Genomic DNA, 27,163 nt, shown 5'->3' on the forward strand with positions numbered 1-27,163 from the left:
CTGACCATTCCATAACCCAGTCACTTCGTGGGCCCAGGCACACTGAATGGAAAGCTCGGCTGTGGAAGACACTTGTTGATTCCTCCCCAACAGCCATTTCCCCTTTCTCCTTTCCAACATCATATGTTTTTCCATTTGGGGAATTGTGTGATTTAGAGAAAGGTGATACTCCTCCTGGCTCACAGAGGTGAACACAGGACTTCAACGAAGTCAATTGGCACATCCATTGCCTTGGCCTCAATACTGGTTCCCATGTGGCACTCCACCAGTCCATTCAGAATAAAACTCATGATTTTTCCTAGAAAGCTGGGATAAAGGCGATCTCTCCTCCTTTGGACACTGTGTGTGTGGATGTGAGACCAGGAACTGCTGTGTCCATTGAGCCACCAGGACAGAAGCCAGGCTGAAGAAGAAGCTGATGCTTGGAAGAGGGCAGAGCAAGTGAACGGAGTCCAGGAGCCCTAATTCTACCATAAATTTCTGTATATAATTCCAGACCCAAGGCTTATGAACTTTTTAAACTTGGCACTTAGAGGAACCAATAAAATTATTTTATTGTTTAAACCAGGTCCAGTTCCTTTCCTCTTAATTGTAACTGGCTGCATACTTGCAGACATAGGTTCTCACACACGTCTAATACTAACGCATCTACAGCAAGCACTTGAGTTTTCCAGTAGCAGGATAGCAATGTCTATCCAAATTTTTCATCTATATAGAATTATTATTAAGAACATCCGTTTGAAAAAGATGTTTGGCCAGGGTTAGACCCACTGTCTCTGACCACGTGGTGCAGTAAAGTGAACTGGGCCATACAGAAAACAAACCTATGACAATGGCAAGTTGGTGAGGCTCAAGAACCAATTGAGTTAAAGCCACTTGTGCCATGACATACCACAAGCCCCAAGAGATGCAGGGGTGGCTTACCCCTAAGGATTCCAAAAGCATTCCTGTGCAACAGAATGACTCCACTTTTAGAGATAGAATACCAGCCTTTAATTCCTGACTCTGCAATTTCCTAGCTCCATGACCCTGTATGAGCCTCAATTTCTTCACCTATAAAATGGGAATAGCATATAGTATAGACCCTTTTGTTTGTGGTTTTGCCTTCCTTGGTTTCAGTTACACACTGTCAACAGCAGTTGGAAAATATTAAATGGAAAATTCCAGAAATAAACAATTCATAAGTTTTAAATTGCTTGCCATTCTGAGTGGCAAGATGAAATCTTGCGCTGTCTTACTCCGTCCTTCCTGGGACTTGAATCATCCCTTTGTCCAGCATATCCATGATGTATATGCTACCTGCCCGTTAGTCACTTAGTAAGCCTCTCAGTTATCAGATCGACTGTAGAGGTATCGCAGTGATAGTGTTCAAGTAACCCTTATTTTACTTAATAATGACCCTAAAGTGCAAGAGTAGTGATGCTGGCAATTTGGATATGCCAAAGAGAAGTTATTGTTGTTAATCTATTACTGTGCCTAATTTATAAATTAAATTTTATCATAGATATGTATGTATAGGAAAAAACATAGCATATGTAGGGTTTGGTACTATCTGCGGTTTCGGCCATTCAGTGGGAGTCTTGGAATGTATCCCCCATGGATAAAGGGGAGACTACTGTACCTTATCAGCCTCACAGAGATTTTGTAAGGATAAATGAGGTAATAGGTGCTGATGTGCTTCATAAACCATAAACATTGTACAAATATGGTGAAGTATTGGTAGAGCATTTTTTAAAGACCTGATAGACATTTACCAAAGAGTAATTCTTTTTTATCTTAGAGTACTTAGTTACTACATGACAATTATTTTATTTTTTTAAATTGTGGTAAAACACACATAATATAAAATTTACTATCTTAACCATTTTTAAGTATACAGTTCTATGGCATTAAGTACATTCACATTGTTGTACAACTATCACCACTATTCATCTCCAGAACTCCTCATCTTGCAAAACTGACACTCTGTACCCATTGAGCAATAACTTCCCATTCTCCCCACACCCAGCCCCTGGCAACCAGCATTCTACTTTCTGTCTCTATGAATTTGACTACTCTAGGTCTCTCATATAAGTGGAATCATACAGTATTTGCCCCTTTGTGACTGGTTTATTTCACTTAGCATAATGTCTTCAAAGTTCATCTATGTTGTAGCATGTGTTATAGTTTCCTTCCTTTTTAAGGCTGAATAATATTCCATTGTATGCATATACCCCATTTTGTTTATTCATTCATATGTCGATGAACACTTGGGTTGCTTCCACATTTTGGTTATTATGAATAATACTTTTATGAACATGGGTGTACAAATATCTCTTTGAGGCCCTGCTTCCCATTCTTTTGGGTATACACATAGAAGAAAAATTACTGGATCATATGGTAATTCTATTTTTAATTTTTTGAGGAACTACCATACCGTTTTCCATAGTGGCTGCACCATTTTACATTGCTACCTGCAGTACACAAGGGTTCTAATTTCTCTACATCCTCACCCACATTTGTTAGTTTCTGGGTTTTTTTATAGTAGCCATCCTAATGGATGTGAGGTGGTATCTCAATGTGGTTTTGACTTGCATTTTTCTAATGATTAGTGATGTTGAGCTTTTCGTGTGCTCATTGGCCATTTGTATATATTTGGAGTAATGTCTGTTTAAGGCCTTTTCTCATTTTTTTTTTTTCCCCAAAGCCCCAGTAGATAGTTGTACGTCATAGTTGCACATCCTTCTAGTTGCTGTATGTGGGACACGGCCTCAGCAAGGCTGGAGAAGTGGTGTGTCGGTGCACGCCCGGGATCCAAACTTGGGCCACCAGTAGTGGAGCGCGCGCACTTAACCGCTAAGCCACGCGGCCGGCCCCTTTGCTCATTTTTTAATCAGGTTGTTTGTTTTTCGTTGTTGAGTTGTAGAAATCCTTTATATATTTTGGATATTAATCTCTTATCAAATATATAATTAGCAAATATTTTTCATACTATGACAATTTTTATTCATAATTTTTATCTCACCCATTTTCAACAAAGAATTAAAGTTGTATTAGTCTTCTCTGCAAGGTACTGATTTTCAGTCTATGATAAGATGAGCCAATAGTTTCAATATATTTATAATCCATCTGTCTTAGTCAGCTCAGGTTGCCATAATAAAATATCATAGACTGGGTGATTTAAACAATAGAAATTTATTTCTCACAGTTCTGGAGGCTGGGAAGTCTGAGATGAGGGGCTAGCATGGTTGGGTTCTGGTGAGAGCTCTCTTCCCAGCTCGCAGATGGCCGCTTTCTTGCTGTGTCCTTGCATGGTAGACAAAGAGCTACCAAGCTCTCTCGTGTCTCTTCTTATAAGAGCACTAATCACATCCCAAGGGCCCCCTCCTCATGACCTTATCTAATCCCAAGTACTTCCAAAAGGCCCCATCTCCAAATACCATCACATTGGGGTAAGCACTTCAACATATAAAGTAGGGGCATGGGGCACAATTCAGTCCATAGCACCATCTAGAAGTACTCAAGATGGACTTCAAAAATCCAAATAATGCAAATTAAAACAACAATGAGATACTACTACACACCTATTAGAATGGCCAAAATCCAAAACATGGACAAAACTAAATGTTGGCAAAGATGTGGAACAACAGAAACTCTCATGCATTGCTAGTGTGAATGCAAAATTGTACAGTCACTTTGGAAGACAGTTTGGTGGTTTCTTACAAAACTAAACATACTCTTACCATACAATTCAGCAATCACACTCTTTGGTATTTACCCAAAGGAGCTGTTTTATGTCCACACAAAAACCTTCACATAGATGTCTATAGCAGCTATATTCATAATTGGCAAACTTAGAAGCAACCAAAATGTCCTTTGGCAGGTGAATGGGTAAATAAATTGTGGTACATCCAGACAATGCAATATTATTCAACACTGAGAAGAAATGAGCTATCAAGCTGTGAGAAGACATGGAGGAACCTTAAGTGAGAAATCTCACTTAAATTACTAGGTAAAAGAAGCCGATCTGAAAAGGCTACACACTGTATGATTCCAATTACATGACATTCTGGAAAAGGCAAAACTACGAAGACAGTAAAAGGATCAGTGGTTGTCAAGGGTTATGGGGGAGGGATGAATAGATAGAGCATAGAGGATTTTTTAGGACAGTGAAAATACTCTGTATGATATTATAATGACGAATATACATCATTACTTTTGTCCAAACTTATAGAATGTATAACACCAAGACTGAACCCCAAGGTAAACTATGGACTTTGGGAGGTTATGATGTATTAATGTAAGTTCATCCTTGGTGGAAAATATACGGTTCTGGTAAGTGATGCACATAACGGGGAAGGCTATGCATGTGTGGGGGCAGGGGGTATATGGGAAATCTCTCTATCTTCCTCTCAATTTTGTTATAAACCTAAAACTGCTTTAAAAAAATAAAGTTGTCAAAAAAAAGGAAACAAAGACAATAAAAAAATGAAATGGAAAAAAATCCTAAAACATGGCTATCAATGTTGCTTGGGATCATTGCTCTAAAAGCCAATACCATTTCCAGAGAATGCAGTGCTGGCTCCGTTTCCACATCTGCAGAAGGAAGGGAGGGAGACTAGATGATCTCCAACGTGCCTTTTATGTCAAAATTCAGTGATTAAAATACATGTAAGCAAACATTAAACTCTAGTTAGTGATGGGTATGCTGAAGTATTCAGAGGGAAAGGTCTGCAATTTACTTTGAAAGGCATGAAAAGATCAGGTAGATTGATGGCTAGAGAGAGGGATGTATAGTGGATGGATAGGTGATACAGCAAGTCTAGTAAAATGTGAATGGTAGGATCTAGGTAATGGGTATGTGTTAGGGGTATTCACTGTAAAAGTCTTTCACTCTGGCTGTATGTTTGAAATTTTACATTGGAAAGTGTTGGGGAAAAAAAATGAGTGATTTGGCATCCAGTCTTCATGACTAATGCAGAAAAAATGACCAACAACATGAAGTAACCTGTTCAACTGGTTAAAAAGCTGTTAGATTTAATAGTTAATCTAAGATGTTGTAACTAAAGAGTTTTAGGACTTTGTTTCAGAAACAAAAGTTCAAAACTTCTGCTATTGTAGAAATTTTAAGGTTCCAATTATTGAGTGCCTCCTATGTGCCGACTCTGCTGAATGTTTTCTTTGAAACATGTCAGCCAATTGAATCCTCATAACAATCTATGAGTAGGTAAAACAGGTATTGTTCTCAGTCTTTGACAGACAAGGATGCTGAGGCTTAGTGAGCAAAGGAGCTTACCCAAAGTCATGGAGGTGGTAACTGACAGAGCTGGGATTCGAATTCTGGGCTGAACGACCTTCCAGACTACTCTTAACCAGTATTTTATTCTGCTCCACATGCTGCTTCAATCTTATTCACAATTTGTCATAAAGTTGACAGGAAAGTTAGCATTATACATACACAATATATTAGCCAACCTTCATGGGCCTCTGAGCAGAGGCCTGATGGAGTAAAAAGCTCACTGCCCATGGGCGGGCAGGAGGCCTATTTCCAGTTCAGCTGCGTAGAATGGCTTGGCTGTGATCTTGCACAAGTCACTTATGATTCTGTACCGTCGTGTCTTCATATGCAAATGGAGGCAACAAATCTTACCTGTGTGGAGAAAGAATAGGACATTTTGTGCTTTCCTTCTTCCCACTTTGTGCAGCCTCTTCTGCTTTCAGCCTGAGGCACCCACAGGCCTTGAGGACCATGAAGGATGTGATGACAGAAATGCAAAGACAAAGATAGATTCATTTCGTTCATTGGTTTTACTCTCAAAGTATACCTTTGCGAATCAAAAGAGGGAAAGGGGACAGGAAGGCATAGGGTTTATGCCGTAACAATAGGCTGAAGAGAGAAGTGAGGGATTGCCAGATCATCCATCTGGGAGGTGAGGGGAGATGAGGGCTGTTGGGGGAAGGGGAAGGGAGACAAGGCTTCATGGCCTGGGAGATGGCAGAGGATGGTGATGAAAGGTGCTGATATGGAGCGAGAAAAGAAGGCATCAGGCAGATGGAAGTCTTCTAAGCCAAGCACATGCTAGACACCACGTGCACCTGACCAGCGGGCTCCATTTTAGAGAGAATCGCCCTCCTGTGCTATTGAGGCCTCAGGACAGCTGTTCCTTCATCTGATAGCACGCTGCCCATGGCTTACCCTGCAGATAAAGCCCCAAACAAACCATGTTCTGTGTGGACACCCCCAACTCCCACACCCCCAAACAGGGCAAGTATAGCGGTGGTGTAGAAGCAAATCTCCTAGCTCCTGAGCTAGGGCGGTTCTGATCACTGGTAGAACCAATGCTTGAGATGTACCTTATAAAGTTATTGGGAGGATCAAATAAGATCAACACACAGGGAAGTGCCTTATAATTTCTAAAGTATACAAATATAACTTAACACAGGCTTTTCATGGATTATAAAAGTTTCACACAAATTCAACTTCAGGCAAGTTGCTCCCATGGAACATATAGTAGCATTTCCAATACGTGGGAAAGGTTGCTTTCTGATTTGTGATATTTCTATTATCTTGTGAATTCTCACGGTGTCAGCTCTGGGTTATTGGGATGTGTCCCCCATTTTGCATAACCTCACATTCCAAGTCTTCCTGCTTCCTGTGTTCAGTCACCATTTCTTTTAAAAGCTTTTTTTGCGTGTGTGTGAGGGAGATCAGCCCGGAGCTAACAACCACGGGGCCAGCCCCTTAAAAGCTTTTTAAAAGTACTACAGTCCCCATCTCATCTGATGGGGGGATGAGTACTCCCCCCACAAATTTTTCTGAGAATTTCAGGGGAGGGGAGCCGGAGGCTTATGTACTCATTGCCATCTTTTACTCTGAATTACTGATTTTACTTACCTGCCACCTCACCTCCTACAGTTAATGTCCTCTCTCCATCCTGAGTCGCCTGTGCCCTTTTGATTTAATCCCTCTATATCTAAACTAACAGGAAAACACTAACTACCAACTGCAACAACTTTTTACAGAAGAAATGAGAATAATAGGAGGATAGGAAAGCACTCATTTAGAAGGAGAGTTTCAGCTGAAGACCTGAGAGAACTGAAGAAGAAAGACCAGTGGGTATCTGTGGGAAGAATGCTCCAGCACAGACATAGACACGTCATTGCAGAAAGTTCTGTTAGTGCTGACTATAAAATGTGGAGTATCATTATGAACTCATGGACTTCACATATTTGATGTGTTTTAATCCACTGCAGTTATTTTCTTATTGATGCTCAAATTGTCCCATTTTGGCGAGTGAGAGCCTCTTTAAGTTGGCTCCTAGTTTCTTTGAAATGCCACAGTCATTTATAGCTTTCCTGCTCTCTGATATAATAAGGTGACCTGAGCTTATTTGGTCTATTATTGCCCCAGCCCTGAAAATCAGCTCTTTTTCCAGAAAGTCTTAGTCTCTTTTATGAGATATTCAGAGACCACAAAGTAGGTTCTGGAATGCTCATTGCTTTGACTAATAAGTGTTTAAAAGTTTTATTGAAAACTTTATAACTAAAAAAGAACTATTTCCCCAAATCAGTATTTCTCATATCAAGGAGTTCCACGTTCACTTTTAATGAAAACAGGATTTTAGTTCAAGGAAGGAGACAGTGAGACCCTGGTATAAGATGCACGCGCACGCGCGCGCGCGCACACACACATACCTTTTATGTGGGGTGTACACCCCACTTTGTTCCAGAAAGGATGCGAAGCCACTATACTCACTTAAAAAAAAAATCTGAATGCCCCCTTTAAATTGTTTCCTGCTAAGTACTATACTAACAATAGCTACCACTAATTCTGTTTGCGCAAGGGGCCATAGACGATCAACTCTTTGTCTCCCCCCCAACCTAATTCATGTGTTGAAGCCCTGATCCTCAATGTGATGGTCTTTAGAGGGCGGGCCTTTGGGAAGTAATCAGGTTTAGAAGAGGTCATGAGGGTGGAGCTCCCATGATGAGATTAGTGCCCTTATAAGAAGAGGAAGGAACTAGTGCTCTCTCTCTAGGCCGTGTGAGGATACATCAAGAAGAAGGCCGCCTGCAAACCAGGAAGTGGGCCCTCACCAGACACTGAATCTGCGGGTACCTTGATCTTGGACTTCCAGCCTCCAAAACTATGAGAAATAAATGTTTGCCATTTAAGCCACCCAGTCTGTGGTATTTTTGTTAAAGCAGCCTGAGCTGACTAAGACAGTAACTGATTTGCCCATGGTTGTGCAGCTAGTTAGTGGCAAGACCAGGAGTCAAACTGAGATCTGTCTTATTCCAAACAGCTGCCTCTGTCCAAAGGCAGCAATGAGAACTCCACTGTAGAGCATTATCCAACATCACCCCAATGTCAGGCTTGATAGTATGATATATATATATGATAAAATGATAGTATATGGAATCTCTCCCTCCCTCCCCCTCTATCCTCCTGCCTTTCTCTCTGTCTCTCTGTCTCTCTCTCTCCCTGTATACAAAATTGTAATGTGCAATACATTTTTTAATCTCAGTATTAGCACTAGAATTAATCTTGGAAAATCTCTTTGCAGGTTTGACCCTCTGAGGAGTGCGTGGGTGAGAAGATGAGACTTTCAGAGGACAGCAACTTTGATCTGCATGAAATAGAGAATCTTTCTTTTTAGAAAGGGAAGTGGGGGAATATTTAGCATGAATGAAGGGAGAGCAAAAGGAGAGGAACCAGCAAGATGGGGAGCTGCTGAAAGTCGATGCAGTGAAGTTGGTCTGCACGCTTCCGTGGAGGTGGGATGGCTGAAGGATATTTTAAGAATCCTGCTATACTTTAAGAACCACTTTATGCCACATGCTTTTTTGTGCTTTTGACACTCACTCTGTCTCCTTACACTCCACGTCTTGAATTTATGAAGACTCTTGGATTGTGGGCATGTGTGTGTGTATAGAAGTGGAAAAAGGGATTCATTTTGAGGCCAATTTAACATGATAGAGAGTACAAGCATTATGTAAGCAGGCACCCCAAAACCTAAAAAGACCACAGACTTTAAGCCTCTACCTGAGAATTAATAAAAATCCTAGGCAGTTACTTGATCTTCCACAGGTAGGGAAGTGGGGTGGGGAGGAGGGAGACGAGAATGGATAGCTCAGAATAATTTAATTTCCAGGGCCATGGACAGCCCATGTAATCTCTGATATTTATATACACATAAGTCCATATATGCATATATAAATATGACCAACAGACTTGAGAGATATTTTAAAAGCAGGAAAGAGGAGAGAGGACGACTCCAGAAGTCAGATTTGCAAATTATAATCTGTAGAAAAATCTGCATAGATTTCTGAGCGGGAGAGGAGGGAGCAGCAGTGATTTGATGAAGGGGAGAACAGTATGCTTCTGAACCAAACATTAGGCCAGTTGGTCTGACAAAGGACTTTTTTTCTGATTTGTTTATGCATCAATATCAATATCAATAGACAAAATCTATAACATCTAAATTGTCCTGGAAAGTTCGGGATATGTGGTTTCCTTCCTTATAGTTCAAATCTCATTCTTACATAAAATATCCAGAGAGAAATCTCAAATCTGACTGTTCAGGAAATCATTTGTAGTAAATTTTGATTGAAATAGGGAATCCGTTCTCAGACCGGAGCTTGAGGATCTTTCTGTGACACAAATTGTCACTGCTTTTTGTTGTATAGGATTTGACCTCTCAGACTTTAAGCTCCTCTGGGAGAGTAGAACTGACTACTATGTAAATAACTGAGTACACATAGCCAATATCCTCTAGATTCTGGGGTTATGTAAAAACAGAAGAGTGGTTGCCATAGACTGAATGTTTGTGTCGCCCTAAAATTTTTATGTTGAAATCTAATCTCCAATGTGATGGTACTTGGAGGTGGGCCTTTGGGAGGTGATTAGGTCATGAGGGTGGAGCCCTCATGAATGGGATTAGTGCCCTTAGAAAAGAGACCCCAGAGAGCTCCCTTGCCCCTTCCGCCATGTGAGGACACAGTGAGAAGACGGCTGTCTATAAACTAGGGAGCACACTCTCACCAGACACTGAACCTGCTGGAGAGTTGATCTTGTATTTCCCAGCCTCTAGAACTGTGAGAAGTAAATATTTGTTCTTTAAGCCACCCAGTCGATGGTATTTTTGTTATAGCAGCCCAAATGGACTAAGACAGTGATACATGAGAAAGCTGTCATTTTAGGTGACTCCTTATAAGATGCTGATTCTCTCTGGTATGCGACTATGCAGAAAATTCTCGGGTGCTTGCAAAGTATATTTTGGAAAATAAACTGATGCAAGCTAGTCACCTCATAGGAATATGCTATACAATGTTGAACTTTCTGTCTTCTGTGTTCTAATTCTCAGAATGATGGCTAAAGAGCCAGACTGACAGAGATGTTTAACATCAACAGGAAACCTTGCACTCGACTGACATACTCACTTATGCCCAGACAAACTCCCCTTAGACACAAATGGAGAAATTGTTTGTGTTCCACTAGTAAGCAGGTCATAAAATTCCTAGTAATGCTTTGGGTAAGGATAGAATGCTTTTTCTTGTGCACAGTACACTAATTCTTGTTTGTCCTTGCCCTGTCATATGAGTTAAAATACAGCCCCCATTATGCACCTGTCATCTAGCCATACCTATTTTCCCTTGATTGATTCCTCACACATTCACTGCTCTGACCCCTCTCCGTGCCTTTGCTCAACCCATTCCTTTGCTTAAAATGCCTTTAAAGTCGGGGTTCTCCAACTCAGCTGCACCCAAACATGGATGCTTTTTAGTTCTCCCCTGGCTCCCCCCATTCTGCTGTAATTGATCTGCTGTGCAGATTTCTCAAAGCTTCCCAGGTTGAAAACCACTGCTGGACCACAGTTTCTCAGAGGGTGGCTGACCCAGGAACTCTGGCATTAGACTCTGGGATGAATTTGTTAGAAATGCAGATTGGCCCCCAGAGCAGACCCATTGAAGTCAGGATCTGCTGGGGGTGGAGCTAGGGGGTGGCTAAGTGATCCCTAAGTGATGCTTAGGAAGACTGAAGTTTGAGAACCATTGTTCTCAGGGCTGTTCAAAGCCTGCAAGTCAAATCCCACTTTCCATAAATCTTTGCCATCCTCCCTCCAATTAATCACTTTATGTATTTTGTAAAAGGCGTTCAAGTTTTCGTTTTAATTTGCTTCTTTTGCGTTTGCAGTATGTGTCTTCTTCTCTTCCCTTTACCCCACCTTCCAAACAGTAGGATGTGGCTATGAGAGGCTAGGGGCAGCTCAGCCCAGTGTTTTACATTTAATAAAGAAATGTTTGTTTAAACTCAACGTCAAAGCATAGTCTTTCCAGGTCTGAGGCTGAAATATTAACCAGACTGTAGAACTGTAGCTGCTGCGTCAGTCCTCTGCGCTTTCCCACACTGAGGAAGAATCTTCTGTCCTAATGTGTAATAAACCACACAGGGCTGTTTGCCTAAATGCAGCTGAAACTGCCCTCCAGGTCGCAGCTGAACACTGGTGTTAGGTGGTGACAGCCCCGAGGGACAGCAGCGTCTTCCGGCCAGCACGGGTGCAGCAGAGACTGCAGGGCGGAAAGAGTTGCAATCTTTAGCGTGACAAAGAGATGCATTTGGGAAATGAAGAGTTCCTGCTCACAAATAGGTCTTGAAAGTCACATGCTCTGATATGGGCCCGTCTGAACAGGAAAATGAGGACTTATTTGTCAAAGGTCTGCTTGAAAAGAAAAGGAAAAAAAAAAAAATACCGACTGAAATATTGCTTACTTCCTAGAGGGAAGGACATGTTCTTGGATTGAACTCCAAAGGATGTAGGACTCAACAAGTATGTCAGAACTAACTCTGTCTTGTTCTGTGACCATTTGTTTGCCAAGAACCAAAAATCACTCAAACCAGTTAAATAAAAGAGGGTTGATTTTCAAGACAGCAATTGTACTTCATTCTATGTGTCATTTGTCAGCTGTGTTTAGCAAGGCAGTTGTGCTCCTGTGAACGCACATATTAGGTTTGCAACGTATGCAAAGTCATTTTGGTAGCTCTTAGAGCATGAAAGGGACTTTTAAAGTTTTGGTGTCTCCAAATTAAGTGAAGACAAATTAAAAAACACAATCCTGGCTATTAGGAAGCCTAGAAAGAAGTTTAGTATTCATTTGCCACAACTCAGCACCCTGGGGGCCTGGGAGCTTGGAGAAGTTATTGACCTACCAAATTTTTTTCCTTTAAAAATTGTTCAGTGTTTTACGTTTTAATTCTGTGAAGCATCGCAAAGCCTTTTTAGGAGTGGCGTTTCACTTAAAAAAAAAAAAAAACTAATAAGAAAAAAAGAACTACCATGCAGAGGAGTTGGTGTCCTGTGATATAAGCCTACTAATCATCAAAGTGCTGACCCTCTGCTCCCAGTCCTGGCTCGTGCCCCCTTGGGGAACCTAGACCCTGCTGCACAAGCCAGTTGAGTTCTTGAGGGGGTCATTGAGGTGTATGCAAATAGACCCAATTCCCGGATGAGTTCACACCCTACTGCTGATGTTATGCTTGCTCCTTCCTTCAGTTCTGGCATTTTTGTTCTGAGAGTTACATAAAAGATTGAATTAAAACCACCTCCATATTTCTAGAGACTTTTTTTTCCTTCCTTGTTGAGAGCCAACTGGAAGATACCTGGGGTTTTTTGTTGTTGTTTTAAGCCTCTGAATTTACTTTACAAGTGCTTTGTTTCCTTGTTTGCAAAGGTAGGTGTTAAAACTTAGACATGTGGGGCCGGCCCCGTGGCTTAGTGGTTAAGTGCACACGCTCCGCTACTGGCGGCCGGGGTTTGGATCCGGGCGAGCACCGACAGACCGGTTGTCCGGCCATGCTGAGGTGGCATCCCACGTACAGCAACTAGAAGGATGTGCAACTATGACATACAACTATCTACTGGGGCTTGGAGGAGAAAAAAGAAAAAAAAAAAAGGAGGAAGATTGGCAACAGATGTTAGCTCAGGGCCAGTCTTCCACAGCAAAAAGAGGAGGATCGGCACGGATGTTAGTTCAGGGCTGATCTTCCTCACCAAAAAAAAAAAAAAAAAAAAAGCGAAAATTTACACATGTTTGGTGAAGTGGAAATCAAAGTAGCTACTTTGGAAAGTCAATTGGCAATATATAAAAACAAAAGTTCATGTCATTTTTCTAGGAACATAACCTGTAGATACAATTCCACATGTATTGAAGATACATTGTTTTTCACTGCAGATTTTATTTGTCGTGGCAAGCAGTGGAAACAGCTTGTGTATCCATCAATAGCGGGCTACATACTGTATTACGGTTCATCCATAAAATGGAATGCTGTGGAGCCATTAAAGAGAACAGGTAGATCACAATGTTCTGAAATGGAACAATACATTGCTAAATGAAAAAAAGCCAACAGTAAAGGAATGTGTATAGTATGCTTCCAGTTTGTGGGAAAAGAAAAAATATACATACTTGAATATGCATAGATAAATCTTGGAAGGATATACAACATACTGTTCAAGGATGTTGAATACTGCAGAAAAGAACTAGAGTGAAAAGCAGGCTTATTTTCATTGTATACTCTTTCATTCTGCTTGAAATTTTCATATGTGTATTTATTTACCAGAAAAAAAAGATAAATTGCTTTGTTTTGCACAAATCACACACATATGAACAAAGGATCTAGAGTTAGATTGGATTCAAATATGAACTCTGTCACTTACCAGTGACTGTGGGATGCTCCCTAATATCTCTGTGATTTACTTGTAGTGACTATCTGGTAGGGTTACTGTGAGGATTAAGTGACAGAATACATATAAAATAGTACAGCCAGGGCACAAGATACTTTCTTAGTAAATGTAAATGTGTAATAATAATGATGATGATGATGATGATGATGATAATATTGAACATTTACTGAGTGCTTACCATATACCAGGCACTGTGTTAAAAGATTTACAAATATTAATTCATTTAATCCTTAGAACAGCCCTATGAGGTAAGTACTATTTTCATGCTAATTGTACAAATGGGGAAACTGAGGCACAGAGAGGTTAAGTAAGTTCCCCAAAAAGACACAGCTAGTAAGTGGTAGAGCTAGGATTCAAACACAGGCCATCCGGCCCCATAATCAGAGCTCTTCCCACTTACAGAATGGCTGTGTCTCTCCTGGGCAAACAGGCGCACTCAAGGCACTGTTTTGAGGATCAGTCCAGTCTCTAAGAAAAATGCTGGGAATAAAGTCACTTGTCGCTTAACGACAGGGATACATTTGGAGAAATTCGTAGTTAGGTAATTTTGTTGTTACGTGAACATCATAGCCTGTACTTACACAAACCTAGCCTGCTATACACCTAGGCTATATGGTACTAATCTTATGGGACCACCATCTTATATGCAGTCTGTCATTGACCAAAACATCGTTATGTGACGTGTGACTGGATCTGTAAACGTCTTACAAGAGTATGGGGACACCTTCCTACCCCACCCCAAGTCAGAACATTATAATCAAAATGACACATGGGTATTTCCGCTGGAGTGTGTGGGGACTTTTCCCTCTGCCTTTGTTTTCTCCCAGCTAGATCCTCTGCACTTGTGAATCTGGAGTCACTGACAGAAACCCTGCTGGAAAATCAATCCTGCTGAAAAGTCAACAGGCGTCATGGGGTGTGGAGTGGGTGGGGAGACCTATTTTTTCTGTATCTATTATCTAATAAACAAATTTAAACACTAAGAGCCATAGAGAATCTGCTCTCTTTTATGAGGATCATTCAGGTGACACAGTTCTATCAGAATGAGTGCTCTCAGGAGGGTATACGGAGTTTCTCAGAGCAGTCAAGACCTTACACTTTATTTAGGTAAGCATTTCCTTAATATTTACCCCAAGTTGTCTCCGTTGAATATTTACCCCAATTCTAATGTTTTGCCTTTGCTAGAATAGCTGGTCCTTGGCGTTCTCATAACCTATCTTAAAATGAAGTGCCCCTCGTGCTCTGCCTTGGCAGTCCATGTTTGGTCCCTGGGCGAGGACCTACACCGCTAGTCTGTCAGTGGCCATGCTGTGGTGGCGGCTCACATACAAAAAGAGGAAGATTGGCAACAGATGTTAGCTCAGGGCAAAACTTCCTCAGGAGAAAAAAAAAAAAAATGAAGTACCCTTGACAACAATTACATGATGAATTCAGCCTCTGACAGATCCTGAATAGTCTAGTGTTGAAACATTTAGGTCCACATTAGTAGGGTGTTTTACTTTCTTTTTCTCCAGAATTACTCAGAATTATCTGAATAATTATTCTTCACTTCAGTACTATTTAGAAAGTGCTTACATTCTCTTACACTCACTCACATTCAGTTTGGAAACCCCTGTTCTCCTGTGCCAGCATCTCTCCACTGTTCCAATTTTCCAAGCTACTGATCAATTTTTCACTCCCTCTGTAAGATTTCATTTTGAACAAGCTGCCAGTCATGGGATCCTTGGTGTACCAACTCAAGACTGGACACAAAGACACCAGCTCCTTGGAAAGGATCCTTCTTGAATCATTCCAGGCCATTACCTTGCTTGACTAATGTAAGAAACAATTCAGGAGGCCTTGGGTTGCTCTTTCATGTTTGTCAAGTTCAATGTTGGAAGGGCCTGGCTCACCAAGCCTTCCCAGGTACTGCTCCTGCCAGGGGCCAAGCTGCAGGGAAGAGAAAACTCACCTTTTCCCAGCGAAGGTATTGAAGACAGTGAGGCTTTCTTCCCTGAGCATGCTGGGGAGAGGGGAGGCTCTTGATGAATGTGTTAAATTAAATCAAACTGGAAAGGAATCTGAAAGTAAATTATTTAACCTATCTCCTTCTCACCTTTGTTCAAGTGCTGTCTTTGAGATCTGCTTCTTCTCACACTTGAGAATTACAAAGAGACATTGTATTGGCTGAGATTGCAAAGTACATTAGGTCTTATTCTAGAAAGGAAATGACGTGACAAAGCTGGTATTTTTAAAAATGTCACTTACAGAAGTAGGCATTTTCTATAGCAAGAGGTTATTCCATAAGACCAAAAACCTTTTAAAATAGACTCTCCCTTTTTCAGTTAGTAGAATATTTTTATTTTAATCTGGAGAGATGTTTCCTCCAATATACTTTATGGGGCCATCCATAGTATTATTAACTCCTTAGATGTTTTTCTTCATTTTTCATAACAGAAATTGCTGGTAGGCATTGGACTTGCAAGACCTAGAAAGAAGGAAGAATCCAACAACTGATAATTATGCGTGCACATCTCAGAGGATAGCTATGCAGGAATATTTTCTATTTGTGGAGAACTGGCATTCAGAAGCAGTGAAAGCACCAGGATTTAAGACTACAAAACCTGTAATTGTTTATAATCTCCTGTAGAGTCAATACGAAGAATGTGTTTTCTTCTTTTGTAATAGAAGAGAAAACTAAGACTCTATTTGCTTCTCCCTCCTCTCTTTCCAAAGTGAAAGGGAGATTTTTTCTGTGGAAGAATCTCTTTATTGAGATCTCAATAGAAGCTCCCTTATGACACTGATTTACCTATCTAGCAATCCGGAAAGAGGAAATTAGCATCTACTTCTCCCAGAAGGCCGACTGAAGTGTGAAAAGGCAGAATGACAATCTTCTTCCGTAGGAGCGAAAACATTTGGTGCAATGAATAGCAACAGTTCAATCAGCTATACGGCAGAGCTTGACTTTTGGTGTTTACTAAAATGCTTTCTTGCTTTCTGCCATTTTCTATAAACTCAGGCTTGTGCTCATTAACATAGAAGACACATCAAAATACAGTTGGCTCTCCATATCTGTGGGTTCTGCGTCCTTGGATTCACCCAACCGTGGATTGAAAGGCTTAGATGGTTGCATCTGTACTGACCATGTCTTTCTTATCCCCTAAACAATACAGTATAACAACTATTCACATAGTATGTATATTGTATTAGGCATTATAAGTAATCTAGAGACGATTGAAAGTATACAGGAGGATGTCCCTAGGTTATACGCAAATACTATGCCATTTTATATGAGACTTGAGCATCCATGGATTTTGGTATTTTGGGGGGTCCTGGAACTAATCCGCCACAGATACCAAGGGACGACTATAATCCATTGGCTGGCTAAACAGAGACTCAGGAAGCACTGGGGCTTCGCATTCTCATGATTTTCTCATGATGCCTGCCTGGGCCAGGAGTAAGCCCAGAGGAAAGCATACAGACCAGGAAGCAGCACGCTGTTTCCTCTCTCTGCCTCAGGGGAGATAATGAGTGATTTACGGAGGAATTTAAGACCTAGTCTGTAAACTTATTCTAGTAAATGAGTTAGGACCCAGAGAGGGTTTTCAGACCCAACCACCAGTTTCTATTTGCAAAAGAAGTTGATCTGATCTTGGTGTTGCAGCTGAAGGTCAAACAGCCTATAAGCAAACCGAGGTAAATTTCGGCACACTTTAGTATCAGTGGCATCCGAGAATGAACACATTCAGACACTGTGATTTTTAACATGTCATTTATTTAAACCAAAATCAATTTATATTTTCAAGGGGTGGATTTCAAAGATACAAAAAGAAATTCATGTTCAGAGCAAACTTGTTCAATTTCTATAGAAAACGGAGTGGACTCTGTAACACGGGAATTGCTTCACTGAAATTCAAATTTCTACATACAAACACTGACTCGTTTTGCTTTGGGATTGGCCAAAATGTTTAAGGAGACCCGATCAAATATAAGAACTAATTTGTTAAAAGGCAAGAAGTAGAATCACGCTTCAGAGTACATGAGGAGTCAGCGAATGAACCAGAGTAATGAGATCTCTGTAACCTCACAGGGATTCAGCCACTTGATCATTCCTCTTTTGAAGCAGTTTCAAAGGTACATTGTGTTATTTTGGTGACTGGCACAGGTCTTGTTTATGTATAAAAACAGAAAAAATGGCTTATCTGCTTAAAAATTTCCAGGTTTGTTGCACGTAGATGGATGAGTTTGCCCAAGAACTTAGTGGGGAGAAGTACTGTGGACACAGGTTTCGAGTTGCAGCATTTTCTCATAAGAGCAAGTCCTTTTTTTTAATGTGGGAAGAATGATGGAGACCCCACTGAAGAAGCAGCTGAACGAAGGCTTGGATTTTGGACTCAAATCTGTCACTTAATAATTGTGTCACACTGAGCAAGTCACTAAACCTCAGTGAGTAGAGTTTTTCATTACTGCGAAGATGAGATGAAAACCACAAAGTATTGTTCTGTTTTTCCCTACCCTGAAGAACTGTGCAGGAAACAAAATTGATGAAATGTTTTCAAAGAAATCCAAGAGGGTAAAATATATACAGATTTGCACATGTTTGAGAGGCTAATAACTTCTTTCATAAAGTCTACATCTCCTGCCCTGAAACTTTCATATGCGTGTGATCATCATAGTAAAAGACTTTTAGTTTTCAGTATTTAAATCTCTTACATAGGATACAAGGTCTACCCACCTGCTCAACAGTGACTAGCGCATGTGTTGTTACAATGAAAATTAGAATGATGTGCTTCTTAATTGCTTAATTATTCCCCCAAAAGACAATTACTTATATTTTGGAAGAAGTAGGACTCTGTAGTGAAAACACACAGACCTGAAAGCAGTGCATTAATTATTTTATTAATTTCTTCTTTTTACATTATGGGAAACATTCATCTATTTACAATTATTTTTTTGTCCACACACAATCTAGGTAAATAAGCCTATGAAATTCCAATTCATAAAGCCATAAAAATGTTCCCCACCCCTCCATCTGAAGGCTTTCAAATGAATCTTTGTTTTCCAAACCAAAATAATTTTTAAAAATTACATTTGGGAATTCAGATATGCTAGTGATTTACATTCCAGTTATTTAAAATATGCATCTAGACATGTTTTAAAAAAGAAATGGTAAATTCACAAGGATAAGGCTTAAATTAAAGTGGTAATGCACAGTAAAACATTAAGGAAACATCTATAAATAACAGAAATATATTACAAATAAATTAGTTCTATTTACCATTTCAAATATTAAAAATCTTTAATCCATTTCTTCATCTCTCTTTACAAAAAGGTTATGTGAATTGTATGGAAACATCTGCAAAAAATATAATAAATACTTAATTTCTTTGAACGTTTTTTGATGTGGGAGACAAACTTCTTTTGTAATCCCCCCCTCCCCAAGAAAATGCCTTTATACCAAAGTTAAACAAAATAAGTAATTTTTCAGGGTACATACATTTTCCATTATGAACTAAAAAACATTTCTACAAATTACATCAAAAAGAACAATGTAACAAAAGTTATGCTCATGGATGTCAGTTTAAGGGGGCAAGTGGTTAACAAGCAGCTTTATGAGGGGTCATGTTTTAACATCAATAATTAGCTTTTTATAAAGTGTTCGTACAATTCGTGTTTTTAAGGAAGGCAAAGGTCATGATGCCTGCAGGCATTCAGCTAAAAGATTTAAAATTCTTACCAAAAATAGCTTATGAATATACAAATACCATTCCCATAGACAAGATAAATAGGCCTTCTCTTGTCTCTCTTTAAAATATCCTGGGCTAAACCAGTTTCCAAAGAAAATATAGTAGGATGATCTTGAATTGTATTAGAAATCTATTTCTTAATCCAAATCTTATCTCTACCTCAGCGCACAGAGCTGTAGATGGGAACATGCGTCTTCAAATGGATGCTGCTTTCTTCACATTAATCTGGGAGTTCCACGTCATTTTCAGGATGGAATGTGACCATAGGCTACCCAAAGTGGCAGTTGGCCTTACTTGATGCAAACTTTGTGTGACCTTCCATTGTTGCTACAAAGTAAAGAAAAGGTGTATTCTTTTTAAAACCAGCAAATATTTGAAGCTCAAAATCTCTGTATACTCCAATTTTACAAAGCACCCAAGGTGCTTTGTACACCCTAGTTAAAAGTTAGTTGGTTGTTTTTTAAATAAGTTAGTAGCCCTTTTCTTGTAAACCACAGCAGTAAACATTTGTGCCCTGTTTGTAAAGATAGCTCAAAGCGTCAATGGCTCTGAGAGGTAGCGAATTCTCTAGTGGTTTTAGAATATGTCCATGAAAATAGTTGTTGCCAGAACCCATCACCTCTCTTAATTTCATAAATAAAATTAAATTAGCACCTGGCTATGAGAGTGTATTTTTTTAAAAAAGCTTTTCTGGTGCAAGCATATTTGATGTATATTTTTAAAAGTCTTTCATTTTTTAATGGTAATTTCTAATGCTTTAGGGTGGGAGCAGGACATAAAATGCCAGTGATACTTTAAGATCACCACATTCTAAATGTTTAAACTGCTATGAGTAAGGGCATTTAAAGATAACTTCAGCTAGATGCAAAGTGCATACTGCCCATCCATCATGGCTCAAAATGTAAAGCAACGTTCTCTGCCAAAAGCCTGGGTTTCTTCCAGTGTTTGTGAATCATGACCCCCCCCTCCTTGTGGATGCTGAACCTTGCAGGTCAAATTTCTTCTCTCACTACCTGGGACCTCAAGATGAGTGGCAGCTCTTTGGAATGAGGCAGCATGTCTATTGGGATAGGAAATTTATTTGATCAGTTTGACATAAGACAAAACCCTTATGCTGGGATATGATAGGACTCCATGTGGTCATGAGAGAGGACTAAAGGAGAAAATACGTCTGCGGTGTCAACTACTGGGTTAAAATAGACGGATGTGTAGCATTCAAAGGGATGATAGGAAAATCCAAACTTGTCTCTGACGACAGCCTGGCTGCCATTTACAGCACTTCATAAGCAGATGTGTACTTATACATGTGTAATTAGGAAGGCCCCCCAGGATGGACACTAACAAATTAACAGAACCAACACTTTCCCCTTTAAAGACCCCCACCACCACCACAATATAATACACATAGTACAATAAAAGTTGATGAAACACGGCAGGTCTAAATTTTCTTAATAATAGGACAAAAAAAAAAAACACCCCTTATGTAGTATCTTAAACTATCAGTGCTTCCTTTGCCTGGCCCTTCATGTTATTGCCTTTCAGAATAGGTTAATTTCCCTGAAAGATCGAATTTACAATCTTCTGCTGATTGAGACATCTGAAGCAGGGATGGATGAGACAACAGTGAGGCAGTTTGTGCAGCTGTGAGTGGAGCAGGTACCCCGGCACCTGCAGATTTCGCTTCTCCCGTTCCCACTACACATCCCGGTCCCCCACCGCCAGCCCATCTCCGTTCCCTCTCGGTTTGTCACTCATTGATTCCGTGAGATGGCGTGATTTCTGAGGTTGGAAATAAAGTGCTCCATCTGCTTTACAAAGTAATAACCGCTTAGGGGAAATAAAGGGACTCGGAGCCCTAGTTTCTTTCACGTGGAAGACGGTTAAGTCCCAAAGGATCACCCTGTGATACTGGATTTCTGAAATACTCTATGGTTTGATATTGCTGAGCTCTAGGAACAGACTAGCTGGAGAGAACTGAGGATGGTGGGGGACCTAAAGGGGCCATTTCTACACAGGTGGGTTTGGTTTTGCCAAGAAAAGAAAGGGTCGGCTCTCCGAATGAGGGAGGGTGACGCGTCGGTACGGGTGGCGAAGCTCGGTGAAGAACATGGGCAAACGGGTCCGGGCAGCAGGGGTTAGTGGGGGACGGCTCCTGCAAGATCGACAACTACACCGCGACAGTGGAAGTCACTGAGCTCAGAAACAGACGGGCTCGGAGGGCGAGGGGGGAGAGGGAAGAGGAGGGGGAGGACAGATCCTTGGTGGCGACGCGGCGGGGTGCGCGCGGGGCCCGGCGCCTCAGAGCCGGGTCTGCGCCTCGGGGATGTAGATCTCGATGCTCTCGGCGCTCTCGGTGGCCGAGTTCTGGCGGACGGACGCGGCGCGCTTGGCGGCCATCAGGCGCTTGCGGGCCTCCTGGCGCTGCGAGCTCTCCAGCGAGCGCTCCCGGATCAGCGGCGCGGGGCCCTTCGCCGGCTTCTTTGGCACTGGAGGAGGGGCCCTTCTCTCCTGATCAAAGCAGAAGGTTCAGGACATTACACAGCTTCTCAGGACAAGCTTGGGAAAAACTGGGATAGGTCAGCAGTTAGAACATACTTTTTTTTTTTTTAACCTAAGGGTAGTTAGTTCTGATCTGCACATTGTATATACATTTTTTTCTTCATTATTCTGGCTTAGGTATTCAAAAGATGCAGGGAAAAAAAAAAAATACCGGTAAGCTTAAGGCCAAGGGTAAGACTAGACTGCAGAGCTAGGTCTCTCCAAGGGAAGGATGTCGGTACTTAAAATGCCCCCTGCTGAAAGGGTGCGGCTCCCAGCACATTTAGTGTGGCTCTCTCTGGAGGCTCCAGATTCTCCCGGGTGCCAGAGATGGGAGAGGATTGAAGCGGCAGCGGCAGCATCTTAGAACTCTGCATCCCCTCTAGGGAGGCAAGGCAGCGGGTGCGAGCGTGGTTCAGAGTTTAAAAACATCACCGCCCCCTCCCCGGGCCCACCCACACCTCCATAACCAAATGAGGAAGAAGAGATCATAAGTCTGTGTTCTTTGGCTTTGTTGATGCCACAGTGAGTTCTACCCGTTTGCACATCACACACAAACACCGATATACTTTCCAGGGTCACCCTGGAGTGAGGCCACTGATTGTCCCTACACTCAGGGGTGGAGCCAGTTCTAAGATGGCTCCGAAAACATCCTGCCGGACGTCACTCTTAGGGACCTCATGATGACTGTGGTGGCCCAGAAGGCAATTCCAATCACAAGGACACTGTGCCATGAAAATTTAACACAGGACTGAAAGAGGTCATCCCCCTTAGTAGCAGCAAACTATAAAACGGTTAGATATTTTTAAATGCCACTGCAAAAACAAAAGCTATTCATCACTTGGGCCGGGAAAAAAGTGCCCTGGGAAAGAAGGGGATCTAAACCATAAAGATTTTTAGGGAGAGGATGGTGTGCTTTCAGGCTGCGAAAACATCCACGTGAATCTGATGTTCTCATTTTTAATAAAATACCTTCAATTCTCATAAAACTGTGAAAATTATCTTAAATTATGGATTCTATGATTCTCCAAAGGGCATTCTTTGTGTCTCAACACTCATGCTCATGACAGCATTTCCTCCTTGCCTGGTGGGTGAAGTGCCTAGCTCAATTTAGGACACTGGAGTTGCCCTTAGGCTGTTTAAGCTGGAGTCTGTGTGGCCCAAGGGACAGAAAAGGAAAGCACAGAGTGCAAACAGTTTTCTGCCAACTCTAACAGTGCTTCTTCAATTTTCCCCTCAAGTTCATGGGGCCATGAAAAGCTCTGATCATAGACAAAGTGTATAAAAATTTAGAAGTCAACTAATGACTTACTGTGTAAATGTCAATAGGTTACACATATCAATGCTTAGCATCACAACTTTTGGACATTTTAAATCTTCATTGTTGGGTAACAGTGGATTTTTTTAAATCCATATCTTTTTTTAGCCATATCTTCCTTTCCTTTTACATTTTTAAAATAATAACATTTAAAAAAAAATCAATAGATGAGAAATTAGATGGCTCAGCTCTAGAAACTAAATTACCAGTATGTATGTACATCTGCAGTGTTTTCTTAAAATAAGAGAAATTTAAAAGCTTATTTAGCAGACAGTTTTAAACACAGATTAAAGAAAACTAGATTGAGTGTGAATGTTTGGCTTCCCAAGTTAGAGGCCACACGTACATCGATGGTTCGTTCATGCTTAACACGCCAGGTTGATGGTGACAGAATTGGAGATGAGGGACAATGACGACAGCCCTCCTGTTGATTACGCACCGCCATCTGTGACTGGATTTCTCCAGGGAGCCCAGTGACCCCAAGCACCCTGATACTATGATGGGCAGCAGCAGACTGGATTGGACTGCTGTTAGCTCTCTGATAGGTCAGAAGATCCGAAAAGGGCGGGGCCACCAGTGCTTCACGGGAATAGCCAGGCCTAATTTTTAGAAGTTGAATCTCTTGGAACTATTTGACCTCAGGCCATAGGAAAGCAAAGGGTTAAAAAAAGTCATACCCACCAGGCCAGCCCAGGGCAATGGCCATTGGATACCTGTGTGAACCTGGTGGAACCACCATAATCAAATGTGAAAACTGCAGTTTATTAATTAAAGTAAAAGAATTTGAGTCTTTATTTCTAAACTGTTGCATGAGGAACCCAGTGAGCAATATTCCCCAAGGCAAATCAACCAAAAGTAAAACTCTTAAAAAAAAAAAATCCCAACATTTATGATTACTGTGAAACTTTATGGTGTGTATTTTTAAACTTGAACAACAGTGGTTTCTTTATTACTATGTTTATGAAATGATTATCAAGTCCGTTAGTTTTCAGGGTTTCCTATTTTTCTCGGGAACACATCCTAGGGGTGTAAGGAAGTTGAACTCTGGCTCTATGTAATCATGCACTGAAGATGTCATTTATTTTAGTTTAAAAAGCAAAATGGAGGCAGTTCCTTCCAGTGACTAAAATGGTTTAACTTAAAGTTTAATTAACAAAAAAAGCCACATTCCCATTTTCCAATTCACAAAGACAGGTTTTTCTTTAAAAAATATGCCTGAAACATATTACAGATAATATCCCAAATGATTACTATGTAAACATTGTCATTACAATGAAATTAATATGATATCAGCTCCATTTCACATTGTAAACAGCAAGACTGAATGAAGAAGCCTATTTAGACTGTCCAGTGTTTGTGCAGGTTTTTAAATGAACCATACAAAATCTACATTGTTCTACCTTCTTGTCAAGAGGATCCATCTGTTTCCAATTATTGGCCTTTAACTGATGAAGTTCATCAAATTTCATACTAATGTTTTCTATGGACAACTGCAGCATGTCCCAGAACCCCGCCAAATCCTGGGAGGTGGGCCTTGGATGAGCATTGGGATTCTGCACAAGAGAAAGAAAAACATTCATGTTTCAGAGGTGATGTGTGACAACAAGCACAGGACCAAAGTGGCATTCTCAAATATTTCAAATAACATAAGGAGGATGCGTTCCTTTTGGTTTTCAGACAGGTGATACAAGTGAGGCTACAAATGGTAATTTTATTTATTTATTTTAAATTATGTATATATATTCAGCTTTATTAAGGAATAACTGACAAATAAAACTGTAAGATATTTAAAGTATGCGACATGATTATTTGATATATGCATACATTGTGAAAGGACTCCTTCCATCAAGTTAATTAACACATCCAGCACCTCACATATTTATCTTTTTTTTGTGTGTGAGAACATTTAAGTTCTACTCTCTTAGCAACGTTCAGTTATATGATACAGTGTTATCAACTATAGTCACCATATTGTACATTAGATCCTCAGACCTTATTCATCTTATAACTGAAAATTTGTACCCTTTTACCAACCTCTCCCTAATTCCCCTACCTCGGAACCCCTGGCAACCACTTTTCTACTGTCTCTTTTTAAGAGTTTGACCTTTTTTTTTTAGATTTTACTACAAGTGGTAATTTTATACACTCATCCAACTGAGTCAATGATTCTCAAATGTCAATGTTGTAAAACTCTTCTTTTGTAATACAACATCTATCAATATCATATGGAGTTATAGTCTAAACATTTGAAAAATCCAGAGTGTATGTTCTACAATATGACGCATTTAAAACATCACATTTAAATGAAAATACCATTTTTGAAAAAAATACAGTGTATTATTATTAGAGTCAGTATTTGACGCCATGCCATCCAACTTACTCAGAGAACAGATAAGGAATCTAAAAGAAGATTCACTTTAATATTCACGTTGAGTGAAATAATAGGATAAACAGATGAGTAATAAAATAACTGGATTTTCAAAATACTGTATGTGTAACAATTAAGATGTTACCAATATAGGAAGTCATTCTGTCATATAAGTACTTGACAAAATCATTTGGAAATAAATTAGTTTTAAATTGACCATAAAATAATATAGCAAATGTGAGAACACATATCTATATATACACATAGATGTCTGTGTATTGACTTTTTTTGCCCCCATCCACATATTCCTGCCAAGTACTATAAAGTATGAACTTCTAATTTATATGATCTAAGAAAAAACATAACTAAAAGATTGAACGTGTCGTGCTCATTGCTAATCACCACTACAACAGTAGCTACAGGCATTCGTGATTGGATGGGTGGGAGCCTCCATATGTCAGAGGTTTCCAGCTGGGGTCAGTTTTGGTTACCTCTGGGGATTCCAGGCAATTGGATAGACTGTGAAACTTCATGTCATATAATAACTAGAGGCCAGTTTGTACTTTTAAAACCAACCCCTGTAAAAAATGATATGATCAGAATTTCAGAAAGCGCAAGGTTGGTGACCATCAAAGTTAATAGGTTGGAAAGAACTTTTTTAGTCCTTTGATGGACTAGCATTATTGGTCTGGCTTCAAAGTAAATACAAGTAAAGATGTATTTATAAAGTTATACTTCTAAAACTACCCATAGTTCTGAAATTCATTGGCAGAAGTAAATTCTAACGTTTGTAAGTGTTTGGTTCAGTATTAAACTCTATTCTAATGACACTTGAATTAATGAAAGGGCTTCTCTATAGTATTTTGATTTAGTAAATTAAAAAGAATTTCTAAATATGTAGGTTCAGAATAGACAGATAACAGCTTTGACAAAGTATCTCTCACATGGAGTTTTATGATCTCACAATATATTTCCTTATGTTATGGGGAACTAAAAACTAAATTGCTCATATTTTGGAGTTGACTAAAGTCTGTTAGGTCACAAGCCCTATTGGCTAAATTGTTTCAGTGCACCAGTGCATGAAATGATAGTTCAATAGGCCCAAAGAGTTAGTTTAACTCTGCATCATGGGCAAGTTGTTCCCTCCTCACCCAGAACCTCTTTGCTCCCACGTCATCAAGGGGATGGATGGGGAAGCAGAGAGAAGGAGCTTAGACATTCAGCCAGGCTCAGAATCAGGGGGTCATGTGACATCCCATGCACTAGAAAGAGATGTAGCACTCGCCTCAGTCTGAACCAGACCATTTGGAGGGCAGAGGTGGCAGAGGCTATGGTAGGAAGAGGAGGGCTGTTCCTTGGTTTAGTTTTGTTGGAAAAAGTAACTCTCATCCATTTATTCTATACCTGAGAGTCTAGTGTGAAATAACGTGCAAGTGTTTTCAGATGTTCTCCTCCTCAGGGTAAGAACTCAAGAAACGAGAGCTGAGTC

The 27,163-nt window shown here is 40.3% G+C and overlaps 1 protein-coding gene across 9 annotated transcripts in view; it reads right to left on the reverse strand.

The window, feature by feature from the left end:
- Positions 1-20,850: 20,850 nt before the first annotated feature.
- The window catches only part of DLGAP1 (DLG associated protein 1), an 853,945-nt gene continuing 847,632 nt past the window's right edge, over positions 20,851-27,163 (reverse strand). For 7 of the 9 annotated variants that reach the window (XM_087439065.1, XM_087439064.1, XM_087439062.1 and 4 more), the window contains 2 exons: positions 24,707-24,859; positions 20,851-21,958 (listed from right to left, as the gene is read on the reverse strand). In XM_087439065.1, coding sequence (XP_087295191.1) covers positions 21,749-21,958; positions 24,707-24,859 — 363 coding nt within the window. In that variant the 3' untranslated portion in view covers positions 20,851-21,748. Of the gene's footprint in view, positions 21,959-24,116; positions 24,860-27,163 lie in introns of those variants that run through there. The other 2 variants (XM_087439069.1, XM_087439070.1) reach the window with 1 other exon arrangement.

This window comes from Ceratotherium simum, chromosome 14 (assembly GCF_057802395.1).
Source record: "Ceratotherium simum simum isolate JZ-2026a chromosome 14, ASM5780239v1, whole genome shotgun sequence".
In the NCBI taxonomy this organism is placed as follows: domain Eukaryota; kingdom Metazoa; phylum Chordata; class Mammalia; order Perissodactyla; family Rhinocerotidae; genus Ceratotherium; species Ceratotherium simum.